The sequence below is a fragment of the Primulina tabacum genome, chromosome 17 (assembly GCF_025594145.1).
Source record: "Primulina tabacum isolate GXHZ01 chromosome 17, ASM2559414v2, whole genome shotgun sequence".
Taxonomy (NCBI): Eukaryota; Viridiplantae; Streptophyta; class Magnoliopsida; order Lamiales; family Gesneriaceae; genus Primulina; species Primulina tabacum.
In genome coordinates, this window is record NC_134566.1 from 9,662,891 (window position 1) to 9,681,581 (window position 18,691).

At 31.7% G+C, this 18,691-nt stretch overlaps 1 protein-coding gene and 1 pseudogene across 1 annotated transcript; one reads left to right on the forward strand and one right to left on the reverse strand.

Moving 5' to 3' along the window:
- The first annotated feature begins 13,996 nt into the window (after window positions 1-13,996).
- Window positions 13,997-14,704, forward strand: LOC142531131 (21 kDa protein-like; annotated as a pseudogene).
- A 1,604-nt stretch (window positions 14,705-16,308) lies between these two features.
- On the reverse strand, window positions 16,309-16,884 carry LOC142530460 (21 kDa protein-like). The gene has a single exon (XM_075636296.1). It carries the CDS (start codon window positions 16,882-16,884, stop codon window positions 16,309-16,311), a length of 576 nt encoding a protein of 191 aa, XP_075492411.1.
- Window positions 16,885-18,691: the final 1,807 nt, after the last annotated feature.

Consider the following 18,691-nt stretch of genomic DNA (forward strand, 5'->3'; position numbering starts at 1 on the left):
AATTCTTCCTTCAAGTATGACACAACTTCTTGAATTTCTTTATTCGTTCCAATGATGTTTAAATCATCAACATATACAGCAATAATTACGCATCCGGATGTTGTTTTCTTAATGAAAACACAAGGGCATATTGAATTATTTACATATCCCTTTTTCATCAAGTGATCACTTAGTCGATTATACCACATTCGACCTGATTGCTTTAACCCATATAATGATCTTTGTAATTTCACAGAATAACATTCTCTGGGTTTTGAACTTTGTGCTTCAGGCATTTTAAAATCCTTCAGGGATTTTCATATATATATTACTATCAAGTGATCCATATAAGTAAGCTGTAACAACATCCATAAGACGCATTTCTAAATTTTCAGATACCGCCAAGCTAATCAAATACCGAAACGTAATTGCATCCATCACAGGAGAATACGTTTCTTCATAATCAATTCCAGGCCTTTGAGAAAAACCTTGTACAACAAGTCGAGCTTTATATCTTACTATTTCATTTTTCTCATTTCGCTTTCGAATAAAAACCCATTTGTATCCAACAGGTTTTACACCTTCAGGTGTAAGGACTATAGGTCAAAAAACATTACGTTTATTTAGCGAATTTAATTCAACCTGGATGACATCTTTCCATTTTATCCAATCCTGCCGATTTTTACATTCACCAAAAGATTTTGGTTCATGATCTTCGTTATCATTTATGATGTCGATTGCCACATTATAAGAAAATATATCATCAATTTCATCTATATGTTTTCGGTTCCATATTTTTCCAGTATTAATATAATTGATAGAGATTTCATGATTCTCGTCAGTTTGTAGTTCTGACAGAACATTTTCATCATCATGTGTTTCTTCAGGAACACCATTCTCTATTTTGTGATCATCATGTGTTTCTTCAGAAACGTCATTCTTTATTTTGTGATCATCGGGTTTCTCTATGAATTTTCTTTTTCGAGGATTTTTATCCTTGGAACCGACTGGCCTTCCACGCTTCAGGCGTTTAATGACATCATGAGTATCTTCCATTTGTTTTTTTGGAATTCAATTCGAGCAGGGGCATTTGCAGCATGTATATATGATTTAGTTACCCCTTTTGTGTCTGCAAATGCATCTGGTATTTGATTTGCTATTCTTTGTAAGTGTACAATTTGTTGTACATCTTTTTCACATTGTTTTGTTCTTGGATCCAGATGTAACAATGATGATACATACCATGTAATTTACTTTTCGGTATGTTTCTGTTCTCCCCCTAACATTGGGAAGATTTCCTCATTAAAATGATAATCAGCAAAACGTACTGTGAACACGTCGCCTGTCTGAGGTTCAAGATATCGAATGATTGATGGACTATCATAACCGATATAAATTCCAACCTTTCTTTGAGGTCCCATTTTCTTTCGTTGCGGTGGTGCAATAGGCACATACACCATACATCCAAAAATTCTCAGATGATAAATGTCTGGTTCTTTACCAAATGCAAGCTGCAATGGGGAGTATTTATGATATACACTTGGTCTGATGCGAATTAATGAAGCAGCGTGTAAAATTGCATGTCCCCATATAGAAATATGGAGCTTTGTTTTCATAATCATTGGTCTAGCAATCATTTGCAGACGTTTAATCAATGATTCAGCCAATACATTCTGTGTATGTACATGAGCAACAGGATGCTCAACAATGATTCCCATAGACATACAATAATCATTGAAAGTTTGGGAAGTAAATTCACCAGCATTATCAAGTCTAATTTTCTTGATTGTATAATCGGGAAATTGATTCCTCAATTTTATTATTTGAGCAAGTAATCTTGCAAATGCAACATTTCGAGTTGATAATAAACATACATGTGACCATCTGCTGGAGACATCAATCAATACCATAAAGTATCTGAATGGTCCACATGGTGGATGGATTGGTCCACAAATATCACCCTGAATACGTTCAAGAAACATGGTGATTCAGTTTGGATTTTGACTGGTGATGGTCTTATAATAAGTTTTCCAAGAGAACATGCTTTACATTGAAACTTATTATTCTGAAAGATCTTCTGGTCTTTCAGTGGATGACCATGTGTATTTTCTATAATTCTTCGCATCATTGTTGAACCAGGATGTCCCAATCGATCATGCCAATTGGTTAATATCGAAGAATTATCAACTACCATGTTTGATTCAATGGGACTTATATGTGTATAATGCAATCCAGTAGGGAGCATTGGTAGTTTTTCAATCACATATTTCTTTCCTGATTTATATGTGATAAGACACATATATTTCTCATTCCCTTCATTCATTGTTTGAGTATCATACCCATGGGAGTATATATCATTAAAACTCAACAAATTTCTTTTCGATTGTGGTGAATATAAAGCATCATTGATCAAAAATTTTGTACTATCAGGTAACAAAAATTGTGCTTTACCACATCCTTTAATCAAGTCTACAGGACCTGATATTGTATTCACCGTTGTTTTTGTTGGTTTTAGTTCCAAGAAATATCTTTTATCTCGGAGGATAGTGTGCGTTGTACCATTATCGGGTATGCAAACTTCAGCTTTGCTCATAGCATTTTCATATTTGAACTTCAAAAAAATATGCAATGAAATAAATTACTTGCAATATATATTTAAATATAACACAAATCATAATTATACAATAAAACATTATTCTATGAATACATGAAAAATAGATTATTGTACATTTATATTCTACCATTATATTGTTCATTTTCAGAGAAATCGTTGAGAAAATCTGCAGCATCAATATTGTTCATTTCTATCCCACCAACATATTGATCATTTCCAGAGAAATCATTCATAAAATCACCAGCATCAAAATGAGTTGAATCACTCAAACGGTCACTGCGTTCAGTGAAGTTGGTCTCCTTTTCTTTCCCCTTTAATGATTCTTTATAAAGTTTACAAAGGTGCTCAGGGGCTCGACAAACTTTGGACCAATGTCCTGGAGTACCACATCTGTAACAAGAACTTTCATATCTTTTTGAGTGCTTCTCATTAACACTTGTATTCTCATGATGCCTTTTCTGTGGATGGTTTGGGACGTTCTTTTGAGATGAGTTATAAAAATAACTATCTCGATTATTTTCAAAACCACGGCCTTGACCACGACCACGGCCAATTCCATGTCCACGTCCACGTCCACGTCCACGTCCACGATCTCGATCTCGACCAAAACCTTGTCTTTGAATTTGATTTTGGTTTCCAGGTTTAAATTCATTTTTACTTACAGCATTTACTTCTGAAAATGCTGTTGATCCAGTGGGTCGGGACTGATGATTTCTCATTAATAGCTCGTTGTTTTTTTCCGCCACAAGAAGACAGGCGACGAGTTCAGAATATCTCGCGAATCCACGTACTCTATATTGTTGCTGTAGAGTAATATTTGATGCATGAAACGTGAAAAATGTTTTTTCAAGCATCTCAGATTCTGTGACCTCATGTACACAAAATTTTAATTGCGAGATTATTCTATACATCGCCGAATTGTAATCACTGACTTTTTTAAAGTCTTGGAATCTCAATGTATTCCATTCATCCCGGGCGGTCGGAAGTATAACTTCTCTTATATGTTCGAATCTTTCTTTTAATCCCTTCCACAAAGCCATGAGATTTTTTTCAGTCAGATATTCACATTTCAATCCATCGTCGAGATGTCGACGCAAAAATATCATGGCTCTTGCCTTTTCTTGTGACGTGCATATGCCATTTTCTTTAATGGTCTCGCTTAGACCCAATGACTCAAGATGCATTTCTACATCTAGAGTCCATGGCATATAATTCTTTCCCGTGATGTCGAGCGCAACAAATTCGAGCTTTGTTAAATTTGACATGGTGGTACTAAAAAAAATTACGATGCATTTTATTAGTTAATAATTATTGCAATACAAAGTAACGGATAAACAACAAGTACAAGTATTTGTAAAAATAAAGAAAACGCACGAGGAGGATATTCTCCGATAAATACAAGACTCGTGAGTATGACAACCAAAATAATTAAAAATATCCTTGAGAAAGCCATCTTCTTTTTTCTTCGAAAAATTTGATGATGAATAATTTTTAGAGAAGAAGAGAAAGTTGGAGTGATGGAATGTGTTTGTGAGATCATATTTATAGGGCAAAAACTAGCCGTTTTTTACCATTTATGACCGTTGGGGTACAAAAAAAATAAGGTATGTATTTGTATAATTTTATGGTAATAATATGATATATATAATATTAGACATGTTTAAATAATTATGTATATCATATCATAATATTATAATAAGTGTCATAATTTATTTTGTTTAAAAACCTTATAGGCTTTTATACTTGTCGCTATCCCTTACCGGGAGTGTGGGATGTCGTCTTAACATCCTCCTAGGATTTATAACAAGTTTATAAAAAATTTATTTTTATTATTTCTAATAATAACATTATATTGTATATTAAATAAATACACAATAAATAAATAACAGTAAAATAAATATAATTATTTTTGTTACATTTTTCTTCTGTTTGAAGCTTGGAAAGTATGTAGGACTTTTAGAGCTTCGTGCTGATAACGTGTTGTGAAAAAGTAAAAATTTATGGTAAAAAGTAAAAATCGCAAACTCTCAAAATTTACCAAACTACACACTTTATAATATTTTTTTCTCTACTTAATTGTGATTTTCTTCACAAATGAGAGATCTATTTATAGGAAATCTTTACAAATAATCCAAAAATAAAATACATCATTACATACATCATCACACACTAATTTTCAATATTTACAACCTCTTATTTTCAACATTCAAATATTCAACATTCAAATATTCAATACACACATTTTAAATATTATTTTCCAATATATATAATTTTGATATGGTACATGTATATTGGTTCTAGATTATAAGGAGCCAATAAAATAAAATTGTCTGAAAACCCCATTTGTCCGAATGGGGGAAAAGGGTCCCCATTTGTGCGAACAGTTTCCTCAGTCCCTACCATTTCTTGTTCATCATTAATGACCAATTGGGGCCCGAATGCGCACGGGGAACACTTGATTCTTTGGTTCGTGTATATTTTGATTTCTGGAATGAATGGTAATTATTTCAAGAAATTAGACTTTTGTATGGTGAAAAATTAAGTTTGAGTGTTTGTTATGTTAATTAACGAATGTAATTAATTCTTGTCCTATCTAATTTATTTCACCAAGTGGTTGGGTTGTTAAGTATTTCAATTATTACCATCATGATTCAATCCATTTTGAATAGTTAACACCCATTAAGAATTATCCAAATACATTTTAAATAAATTATTGGAAAAATAATTTTTTTATCCACTAGTTGTCCAATTTCGGTTAGTTTCATTCCATTTTCAAAGTTTGATTTGGTACACAACTTTTAACGTGTATCGGACAAGTTAACAAGTTCAAATGTCATCAACATGCCTCGTGTCATATCACCAGTTCCAACAAAATACATTTGAAAACCAAAATATCAAAATTAGTGCACCAAAATTGTTGGGTGTAATAACTGTCACTGCTTGTTAGAGCTATCGAACCGTGGTGCTTGAGCTGCTGTGCGGTTTAAAAGATTTGAGTTGCACCATTACCACTAACTATAGCTTTTGATAAAACGGTAAGCACTCGGTCATACAATTGGTATCAGAGACAATATCACGGGTTCGATTCTCATTGATTGCAAGGAGCGCAATTATTGGAAGGGAGATTGTTGGGTGCAATAATTGTCCCTGCTTGGAAGAGCGATCGAACCGTGGTGCTTGAGCTGCTGTGCGATTTAAAAGATTTGAGTTGCACCATTACCACTAGTTATAGCTTTTGATAAAGCGTTAGGCACTCGGTCCTACAAAAATTAAATTTTTATAAGTTAATAACCCAGAATAAGAAAAGCTAGTATACGAAAAAAAACTATTTTCCCAAATTATTCTTAAAAAGTTATAAATGGAATATATTATTTTTCCCCTTTTTATTTGTCATTCAAAGGATTATCATGGCTCCCGTGCAAGAATGATGAACCCAAATTCGGGAATAATTTGAATATCAATTTTTTTATCTTGTAATTATGTATATATTCAATTAAAATACCTAACCAAAAAAAGATTTTCTGTGAATTTTGTGAGACGAATCTCCCATCCGACTCAAATTATGAAAAAATACTACTTTTATGCTAAAAATATTACTTTTCATAGTAGATATGAGTCAGATCAACCCATATCATAAATATAAACATGTGAGACGATCTCGCAAGAGAACTACTCGATACAGAAACATTTCTCTAAAAACATGAATATAAACTAGTCATTTGTTCCTCGTCGCCAATACGCTTCTTCACCACCACCGACTGTCATCATTATACTCATGTAATTTATTATGTTTACAATTGTATGTATAATCATCATCTACTTTTCGCCACTGTTGTTTCAAATTGGGTTTCAAATTTAGGGGAAGGGAATATAAATTTAAAAAAAGTGATTATGATTTTTTTTTTTTTATAATTTTTTTAAAGATTGCAAATACTCTCAGATATTAACAACGGGATTTTGATGCGACAAACTGAATGTCAAAGCTCACGCATGATTCTAGATAGAGATTTTGAGATTTAAGAAAGACTATATTTTGTACACTTATCTCACTCGAAACTAATATTCGTGATATGACACCGTTACGTACATTTCATCGGCACGGATTACCAACGTCGGTATGTCAGCTCACTAAATGTGTATAATCAATCATCAAATTGTCGAAAGTAATCGATGAAGACGATGATACAACCAACATATTTCAACATTTTAGATATCGAGTTCGGCCGATCTCGAACATTTTAATAGTCTGGTTAACATCCCCAATTTTTGGATAAAAAATTTTCAATACTAATCTTCGCGGTATCCAATATCAGACTATAGCTTCATTCGATTAGCATTTCACTTTGATTTGGTTTTTTCAATTCAACGAGGGTTACAAAGTGATAATATTGGGTGATATCGTTCTTCTTATAGGAATTTGAAAATTTTCAGTTAAAAATTCAAAGTTTATTATAAATTAATATTTGTGATATCTTGGAATATATACATAGTTATTGTAGTAATTTTTGAGATCTTGAAAAACTAATGCTCTATATTAAATAAAAGAATCGTACAATACATTAATTTTGATTTAAAGAAATTGTAATCGTGTTGGATATAATATCAGTTCGTGTTTAGATAATTGTGATACGATGTTGCTAGTGCTAGGCGTATATCAAGATTTAGTGGTTATATAATGTTAATTTAGATTATCGATAATATTGAAAAGAAGCCTAAATAATGGGTATGAACGAGTGAAAATGCCGAATTAAATTAAATGTATTGCGGTCTTTATCCGTCAGTCATGGTTCTATGTACTACGATGCATCTGGAATATAATGTATAATAGTAATTACTGATGGTTAGATCAATTAAATTTTGATGCATTAACAAAGATATTGATTTAAATAAAATTTATAGAACTTGGCCGAACTGAATTCACGAGGAAAACTGGTCATTCATGCGTGAATGATTTCTCGAAGCAAAACTAATGTTTCAGAGCTCAAACGACGTCTAAGCATAACGGGTGGAAGCTAATTGATTGAAAGGACACCTACAGATAGAAGATTGTTGATCAGTCTGCGTTACTAAATCTGTCAAAATGTTCGAAGTACATTCTCGGTAGATTTCCAGAAAATTCCTTGAAAAGTATAGCCAAGTTGATGTCGGATAAAATCTTTCTAACAGCTTTATCAATCCGTTAAAATGTAAAAGTCCACGAGCACTAACCAAAGTGTACGATTTGTCAGAAGGACGATGGCATTACAAACGACATATGTATTTGAAAATGGCTCTCATATTCAAAAAGATGATCGTTGAAGTCGAGGCCTATAAATAGGTCAGCTGAATGGACTTTCAAGTCTATCCACGGTTTTCTGAATCATCAGGCATTATCAAGTTATTGAGAGCCAAATGGATCAAGAAAAATCTTCAGCACACATCTAATAGTTTTTTATCTGGTCATTGAAGATCAATTTGTGCTTAGTATTTTGTTTTGAAAATACTTGTAATTGACAGTAAGAGTCTTATTGATCATTAGTTTAAGTTTGTGAAGTATTCTTGGAGTTTCACTAGGCAAAAGATAAGTCCTATTGAATCGGATTTTTGTAAATTTTTTGTAATCCCCTAAATGTTCTAGTGTATCCTTCGTGAGTGGAAGAAGAGATGACGTAGTAGTTGTTCATATCTCCAAAAATCCAGAAACAATTTTGTATATTTTACTTTCTGTTTTTATATCAGTTTGATAGCTCAACGGTTCATTTTATTAGTCATTTTCAGTGTACAACTGTTTCAATGAACTTATTTTCATGTAGTACAGCATAACTGTTAATTTATGAATATCTAACTGACGAAAACTTCAATTTAGTGATGCTAACCCAACCGAGTTAATTTTGAAATGGTTGAGATTGTTTATTCACCGCATCTAAACCAATCTTCTGATCTAACAATGATTAGTTTAAATTGACATGTAAGATTAAGTTATAATATTTTTTGGCAAAATTTTTGTAATACACACAGCGAAACAATTATATTAAAACTCGAGATTAATAAAGTACATTATATCTTGAGTAAATGAAGAAGAGCACAAAGGGTCAACATCAAAAAAGTCACTGTTATACAGAATTTATCAATCAGAATCTATAATTTAATTTTAATATAAGAGTTATTTTTACTCCAGCAGCAATATATATATATATATATATTAAAAATGCTAAAACAATGTTAATGTAATAGTGGGTCCCGTAACTGATGTTTTGCGGCTCACTGGTCTGGCGTGGCCTAGCTGACATCATTGAGTTTGGTGCCATCGATATATATATATATGTATATATATATATATATATTTATTATTGTTCAAAAATAAAAAAAATAGTCGATATATTTTCACCAAAAATTAAAAATTAATATATACATTTTTTATTTTTAAATTAAAATTATCGTTGTTTTAATAATTGTTTATCAACTATTTGAAAATATGTGATTGCTATATATAATCTGTCTAGTAGAAAGGTTTCCATGTTTTAATTAGGACGTTCAAATTTCGGATAAAAAAATTCGAATTCAACATAAAATCAAATTTTTAAACTTGGATATAAATGTTAAGGATTAAGTTTATATAGTTCGGTTTCGGATTTATTTTTTAAAACTGACCGACCGAAAAACTAAAATTTAATTAAATTAATAATTTTATTTATATTTTTATTTATGTTATATATTTTATTAGATTATATATAGTTAATTAAGAATATTTTTATATTGATAGATTTCAAATGCATAGATTTTTCCGAATGTACCATAAGATCCCAAATTTGAAAAGAAGTCTCGAGTTCAAGATTAAGTGTAACGACTAAATTTAAAAAAGTAATTTAAGAAATTGATAAGGAGGATTGTACACATGCAATGAGTACATTATACTCAAGTATAGAGTATGAATACGTATGTAGGTCAAGCATATATAAATAATACTAATATTCAAATACATAATCATTTTGTAGAATACAATCCATGAGAAGATTGTTTACCACTCACCCCAAATGTTCTCTAACAATCTTATATTTAAAATTTCACAAAAGTTGCTGACATATTTTTTTGGTTAAAAAAAATAATAATAAAATTAAAATAATTAAGAATTTGACTTACATTTTCGTGAAAATTATATTTATATTTAAATTATATTATAGAAAATGTAGCGAGCGTTTCACGATTGTCATGAAAATGACACACAAAAACTCCTCTGAGACGATCTCATGACGTGTCAATTTTGTGAGACATATGCTTGGTTCACCCATGAAAAAATATTATATTTTATGTCAAAAGTATTATTTTTATTTTAAATATGCATAAAGTTGATCCGTCTCACGAATAAAGATCTCTAAGACCATCTCAAAAAAGACTTATTCAAAAGAGAATTGTCTCTATAGCAGGACCTTTCTTTCAAACCATTTCTTTTCTTTATATTTATTTACAAAAATGTAATTGCTCGCTCAAATAATGTGTTAGTATGTAGCAAACAATCTCTTCTTTTTGTGCACAAAATTGCTATCAACAAACCACACCCATTTGCACCATTATTGCTAAAGTTTTAGGTCTATTATAGTTGTCACCATTTCATGAAAAGAAACCCTAACCTAATGACACATGATTATGTATAACAATTGTGGATTATGATTGCTAATAGGTTCAAAAGTTTCCTTCAAAAATATTATTACCACTTGAGTTGCATTACATGAGAAACGACGGACGAATTGTCGTGTGCTTAAATCTGACTTATTGGTTTTATCACAGACAATGAGAAATAACCATCAGTATTTTTGTACTAGTTAATCAAGGATATTTTTTTTTTGTAATGGACACAAAATAATTTATTTTTAGAATTTAAAAAAATAATATTTAAGAATAAATTTACATGTATATAAAAATAAAGTTATCAAGTAATTTAACCTAAAAGGAAATGAATAAGGGCCAGCTCAAATCAATATACATGGACTTAGCCCATAGTCCTACAATTAGAATTTCGATATATGGATCTTAATACAAATTTAATCGTTTTTCAATAATGTGAATTAATTTAAAATTGAAATTATAATTATCATTAAATTAATTTTATATAAAGTTTTTTTCCCAGTAAAATTGTTCAGATTCGTAATTAAAAGTTGTATATATCAATTTTAAAATATAATATTCATTTAAATATTTCAAAATTTTGGATTTTTTAATTACTAGATTTACAATAATATCGGATTCATATATAATTACTACGTTAATTAGTCCTCTTTATATATTCATTTTATTATATTTCTCTAATATCCAAACTCTAATTTTAATTTGGTTACGTGACGTCCACTAATTTCTATAAATCCCACGGCCAAATTAATTTGTCATCAATCGATCTAGCATTAGCGTATTATCGTTATGCTAGCAAGGAATATGTATCTTATAAGACGGTCTCACGAATCTTTATATGTGAGACAGATCAACCCTACTGATATTCACAATAAAAAATAATACTCTTATCATAAAAAGTAATATTTTTTTATGGATAACCCAAATAACATATATATCTCACAAAATACGACATGTGAGACCGTCTCACATAAATTTTTGCCGCTAATAATAACTCAATCCACGTTTCAGTTAATGCGTATAAATGTTTAATTTCAATCTACTTAGTTTTCATTATTTTTATTTCTTACACTGATTTATACCGTGTCATATCAAGAGTCTCATAAAAAATTATTAAAATTGTCAAAATTTAACGACACCTTCCCCAATTCACGGAACTAAATTTATGATTTTCTTTTAATTTGAATATTTAAATAAGATAATTGTAAATATGTGGTCGACAGACTGGACACAGCACGTGGAGTGGTCTCGCTCGTGGGAAATAGAAATGCTAACAAACATTAACGAATATCATTATAGTACGTACCAGAATCGGTTGAGCCACAAACATTAAGTGACTCGAATTTATTACAACTAAGTATTTTTTGGCCTTTTGCAATAAAATATTGTTACCTAAAATATATCGACTACGGGTTTGATTTTAGTGGAGACAAATTGTTAACAACAATTATATTTGCCTTTTTCTGACTTAAATTAGATTAGATATAAAATCAAATTTTGATGTAATAATTTGACATATTTTTTTGACATTCAGTCTTATTTTCGAGAAAGTAGTGATATTCCACTCAATAACACTACATGACATTGAATATTATTAATATATCGCTGGTTATGTTAGTTGTCTTAAATCGGTTGGATAAAATACCTGAGAATTGTATATATGGTCTTGGATAATTCTCCCCCTTGAGCTAGCTTTTGGGGTTGAGTTGGGTCCAAGTTCTAATCTTAACATGGCGTCAGAGCTCAGATTCACCGTTATGTGTTGGACTGTCCATAGTTGGGCCACCCGTTCTGCCCATAATTGGATCATTTCTAAATTTCATGTTCCAGATGTTCATTCTTGGACATGAGGTGGGGTGTGTTAGTTGTCTCACATCGGTTGGATAAAATACCTGAAAGTTGTATATATGTATTGGACAATCCTCTCTCGTTGAGCTAGCTTTTGAGGTTAAGTTAAGTTTAAGTCATAATGTTAACAGGTTACTGTAGACATGTCCGTTAAAGTTAGGAATTTGGTATTTTCCCTTATAATGAATATCACCAACTATTAAGTATGAAATTGACTTCCTACCACTCAAAATTAAATTTAATTTAATGGGTTTTTTTTTTAATCCAATCCATGCATGTACATCAAGCATTCCATTTTTTCCCTTAGAATTTTTTTTTTATATTGAATATTTTTTTTCCTAATATTTATTTATTTATTGTCGTCACTAAATAAAAGATATGATATTCATTCAATGTATCAGACAGTCGACTAAACATCATACTATAATGAAATGAAAATAACCCTAATTTCAACACAATTTTTAAACTCTAATTTTTTTAATACATTTATCATAGGGATATTAACCTAAATACCTAGCATTGGTGTCACAATTATTTCATGCACGATTCAGATACATGCATAGCCCCAGGGCCGTACCTCCTGTAAAAGCGAGAGAGGCCATCGCTTCAGGACCCGACCCTCACAGGGGACCCAAAAAAAATCATTGGTCTCATGTTGCCTGCATCTAAATAGTATATGCATTGGACATTTAAAAAAAAATTGGAGATTGATCCATTGAAAACATGATTAAATATGATGATTGTGTTCATTGGGGATTTAATCAAATTATGTAGAACCCAAACAATAAAGCTACACGGCTCATTAATTAAATTTTTAAAAAATTTGTATGCATAAAATGGTAATGTTCATCCAATATATTTATTATTGTATATCGTGTCAACTCATGTGTTAAACTTTTATACTTTACTTGTCGATTATTTGGCCTCTTTTTTTGAATTTATGTAGTTGGACCCATTTCAAAAAATAAAACACAAAAAATTGTGATACTTACTTGTTTTACATATCTTTATTTTCTATTTTCTTGAATAAAATAATATATTTATTATTTAAAGCAAATCGTATATTTTTATAATATTGGTTCATTATATTTATCATTTTGTTATTTTGATAGTTTATATTGATAAATTACAATTTTATCAACATATCTTACAATTTTTGCCAATTTCAATCTTTTTCCAATATAATTGTTCATATGACACTACATTACGTTAGAGTCATGTTGATGTTGTGGCGTACGATGAAAAAAATCGCAAAGAGATAAATATATAACTCGTAAATTATATTTTCCTTATATATATTGTTTGGTTATTTTTAATTTGCAAACTGAGCTTTACGGTTATTTATCACAACAAGATTTTTTTTTAACATATCGCCTCAGGCCCTGTGAACCACAGGTACGGCTCTGCATAGCTCTAGCTAGTTGTCTCATCTATATGTTTATACTTTCGTAGGTTTTATCAATACGGGAAAACACATTTTTCCTCATTTAATTCCACGTCTTTTATTTTTAGTCATTTTATCGGTCAATTCACAGTTTTAATCATTTAACTTGTATTTTTTTAAATTTTTTTACTGGATTACTGATGTGACATAAGAGCTCTAAACATGCAATGTTCTTTGTTATGTTAGCATTTTTCGATACTACGTCATTATTTTTCAGTTTCACATCAGCATTCTGATTAAAAAGATCAAAATAGAAAAAAAAAATGAAAATTATTGGATCAATACACTAAATTAACAAACAACATGATCAATCAAAAATAAAAAATATATGCAAGTCTAAAGATCAAAAATATAATTTCTCCTCATAATAAATTATATCAAATTCGAATCAACTCGACTCTCAATTAATGTCGACTTAAAAACCAAGTAAATTTTAATTTTTAGGAAAATACAGCGGCTCTAATCTTTCTATAAATACCAATCCTTTCCCTCCTTTATTTCCCACACCCAACTTAAGTTAAATACATCACCAAAAACAGACATATTATCAAATATAAGTAAATAAATAAAAGTTCTGCCAATGACCAAATCTACTTCACTAGCTCTATTATTCATCACATTACTAATAGCTTCCTCCGCTGATTTCGGCTCCGCCACCCGAACCGCAGCCGGAACAACCGGTGTCGAGTTCATAAAAGCATCCTGCTCCGTCACAGCCTATCCTAGACTGTGCTACGCTTCCCTCTCAACCCAAGCAACTGCCATACAGCAAAGCCCGAAGCTCCTTGCGGATGCAGCCCTCTCCCTCAGCCTCAACAGCGCCCGCTCCACCGCCGCAGACATGGCAGAGCTCTTGAAATGGAGCAGCATACGCCCGAGGGAGGTGAGAGCCATGCGCGACTGCGTGGATCAGCTGGCTGACTCGGTGGACCGGCTCCGGCGATCCGCTGCGGAGTTGAACCTGATCAATAAAAGACACTCCGATTTCTGGCTGATAAGTGGATGACATTCAGACTTGGGTCAGCGCCGCCTTGACGGATGAAGACACATGCATGGACGGATTCGCCGACAGGCCGACCACCTGCGAAGTGAAGACCGCCGTGAGGAGGAGGATTTCGAGGGTGGCGCACGTGACTAGTAATGCATTGGCGCTGATCAATTACTATGCTGAAATTCATGGTTAAAATTTTAAATAAAATATAACAATTACATAAAAAAGAGAACTTAAGTAATTACTATATATTATTAATTACTTAAAAAACACAATGTATTGTGAATTTGAGGGACGTGTGATTATGTAATATAATTATTAACGATATATATCTGTTTTCTAATTGTTAGAATTATGTGGGAAAAAAAATTGGAGTCAAAATCATGCTTTTTCCACAACTTTATAATCTTAATTTGGAAACAAAATGACAAATGTTTAATTATGAGAATCAAAATTTATTCCTTTATTACAGCTCTGAATTATTTTTTAATACCATATTACATTTAATAAAGATCCATGTTTATTGCCATTTATCAAAAAGAAATGCTACATGTATTGATGTATAGCATAAAATCATCGGGAAAAAAGTCTAATATGGAACTAGATTCAGGACTTCCAATAATTAGAGAACAAGGATGTTTCTATTTCACTGTAGCTAATAGCAATAGGAATCAAGGGCATTATGGTCATTTACTCCACAACCGACGGAATCAGGAATAGACAAAATCAGAGGTGCACACGAGTCTAGTCGAGCTCAAGCGTCATGATACTCAAGCTCGACTCGGTTTAAATTTTGTACGCTAGAAATCGATCAAGTATTCAATTTCAATCTCGAAATCCACTGGTGAAAATATCGAATTATACCAGCTAGTATTCTAGAAGCTCGCTAATGTTTGTAGCATAATTATTGTTAGGGTTTAATTTCTATAATTATATTAATATTCAAGTAACTCGTGAACTAATTGAATAGAACCATTAAAGTTTGAACTCGGCTCGAGTTTTTATTGGCTATAAATAACTTCACTCAGTTGCACCCTTGGACAAAATCATGAAAAAGGAGGATGTAAGTTTACTCGATGGTGGGAAGATTATGGGCTGGACTAAAATTTCTGGATGGAAGACAAGTACCTCATGATGGAAAGGACAAATATATATATATAATTATGATTATAATTTACACATTACAACGTGTGTGCATAATTTAGTAGTAAGAATGGTCACCAAGAAAATACATCTTTTGTTTTTCAAATTACCTTTATACCAACATTTTTTCTCAATATTGATATTGCAACTTATTTTCAATATTACACGTCTCAAATTGTACTACGACTCATCACTAATATCTATCAGTTATTATTAAATTAAATATTAAATTAAGCATTTGATGATATTAAAAAAATCTTATATAAATTATTATTATAATTTTACACACAGGACATTTGTGCATAATATAATTTACCAATAATGACTTCAACTTAGATTTGAACTGAAAACCAATAAAATTTGGTAAAAATAATAAATTTTTAATCCACTGACTTCCATATAGTTCACTTAATATTCGAAGTTTCATTTTGAAATTTTGAATTAGATTTTTTTTATAGTCATATTTAGGGAGATTGACATCGGAAAATAACGATCTTGCATCGGAAAACGCTAACTGAATAAAGAAAATTGATGACGTTGGCTCTGTAAACGCTGACGTTGTCAACACCTCGGAATCAAATCCATTCTCCATTCATTCATGTAAATATTCGATAATCGTTTACTGCTTAAACTTTGATAATCATCATGCTTATATACATATCCTTTGCTATAACGAGAAGATTAATTTTATTTGACAAAGAATTGAGCAACGACACTAGCCTTGGCAGCCTCCTCCGCCTCCTGCCGGACTTCCTTCACGACTTCTCCGTCCACCTCCGCGCCGTTCAACATGTCGTAACATGCAATCTGAGCCATGCTGGAGGACAATATCTTTCTCACAACGGTCTTCTTGTGGGCCGCGCGTTGATCCCCTTCCGCCTTCTCCATGTTGTTGAACTCACGAGCCGCCTGTTTGAGGCTGTCGACGCTGCTGCCGACCTTGTTCAGGCAGCCCTGGATGGCGGCACGTTCGGCGGAGTTAATTTCGGGCTCGGTGATCTGACGGATCATGAACGCTCTGGCGGCTTGGGCTCGGGAAAGGGTGGCAGAGATTGCTGCATGGCCCATTTTGTGGGGGTCGTTCTCCTGGAATTGGGAGGCGTAGGGGTGGAGCAGCTTGATGCAGAATTTGGAGTTGGAAAGCTTCTTGCACGCTGCATTGAGCCCACCGCTGGACGTCGGAGTTCCCCCATTTCCGGTGGCGGCGTACGCGGCGGATAGAATATGCAGGAGGAGGAGCAAAGAAAGGGCAATTTTCGGCATGATGTTAAATTGCAGAAAATGGATAAGCTTACATAGAAATATTGTAATAATAATTATTTAACTTAAAAAGCAAACAGCTTCTTTTTTTCTTTTTTTTTAAAAAAATCTTTTTTGGATGGAAAAGCTTTGGTTTTTGCCATGCAAATATTGTTCATGCAAATTTATAGTAAAAAGGAATCGTGTCCATTACGTGTAATATATGATTCGAGGAGGGAATTAAGCCTTGTTTTTCGATGGTGCTAAATAATTTTTACCTTTGTGTGTATGATTTATTTTTTCCGGAGAAGATAAATTTTATTACAAATATTTAAAGGATAAAGAGGATATTATTTCCATGGTTCGAAATCTTGATAGAGAAACTGAGTGTAGTGAAAGAATTTCTTTTTTTGTGTTTTAATTTAGGACGAACTTGGGTTTAATTCAACTTCGGGTGTAACCATTTTCATTATGAGTGCAAACGAATCGACTCGGAAAATATTTGACTCATAATCAAAATTATTGAATTGGAGCCCAATTCAAATATGTCCGAATTTTTCTCGATGAGACGAACTCGAGACCAAATTAGTTTATTTGATAGTACGTGGGTTTTAATAGTTTATCAATATAATACAATTGAATATTATATAAATATCTTTCGAACTTTTCGATTATTATTTTATTTCCAAACAACAGTTCAAAAAACTCATAAACATCTTCGAATGTTTATAGTCAAACTCAAACTCGAGCTCTAATTAAAATCAAATCTGAGCCAAAAACATTAATTAATGTTCGAGCTTAATTTGAATTAAGTTTGAGCCTAAATATATCCAATTTTTGTTGAAGTTTAAATCAAGCATGTCCTTACATGTAGGTAGATTAGTAATTAGAGTTATATATTTTTATTCTAGTTTGGGGGCTTGAGCATTGGGCAACTAATTTAATTATTATATTTTAATTTGTATTTGGCTAAAAACTGGGATACTTCTCATTCAGTTCGTGAAAATAAAAAGAATAGAAGATGTTAGTTTAAGGACAAGATCATACTTTTTATCGTTTGAACCGAAAAATTGAACTGATATCAGGTTTAGATCGGACCGAACTGCGATACCGGTTCATACAAATTTTTATATGAAAGGGTTGTTGTTTAACATAAAAGTACAGTGTAATAGAGGGACTACGTGTTTCAGAGTAATTGTTACGTGCGCTGTTGTGACATCTAACACAACATGCAGTAGAATAATTCAACACACAAAATTTTAAGTAAACAAATCAAGACAGAGAATTATGCATAAGTAAACACACGTGTCCAATACCTCAAGACAAAAGATTTACTAGAAAATACTTTCAGTTTACACAAAAACAATACTAATGAATAATAGAAACTAGAGTTTCATTAGTTAATAAACTCTTCTAAATAAAAAGATCATATATAGAGATTATATAAATCTTATCATAAATAACATTAGTCTAGAAAAACAAAACTATATATTTTATGCACAATATTATAAAAAAAGAAAATATAATTTATGTGTTGCATATTAAAATATTTTTCCTTTCAATATCCTCATTTTTATCTTCTTGGACAAAACACGCAAAAATGTTAATCCACACAAATCCCCCTCGGTTAGAGATATATCTCTCCCTGAATTCAGCCAAGTTAGACTAGATGTTGTTAGCGGCGTTGGAACATGGGACTGGATCGGAAGACTTATCAATATATTCAATAAGAGCAAAACACTAACGCTTGAACAGAACACAAACACAGAAGCTGACAACCATATAGATAAACAACAAAAAAAACTAAGAAACCAGAGAGAGAAACAAATAA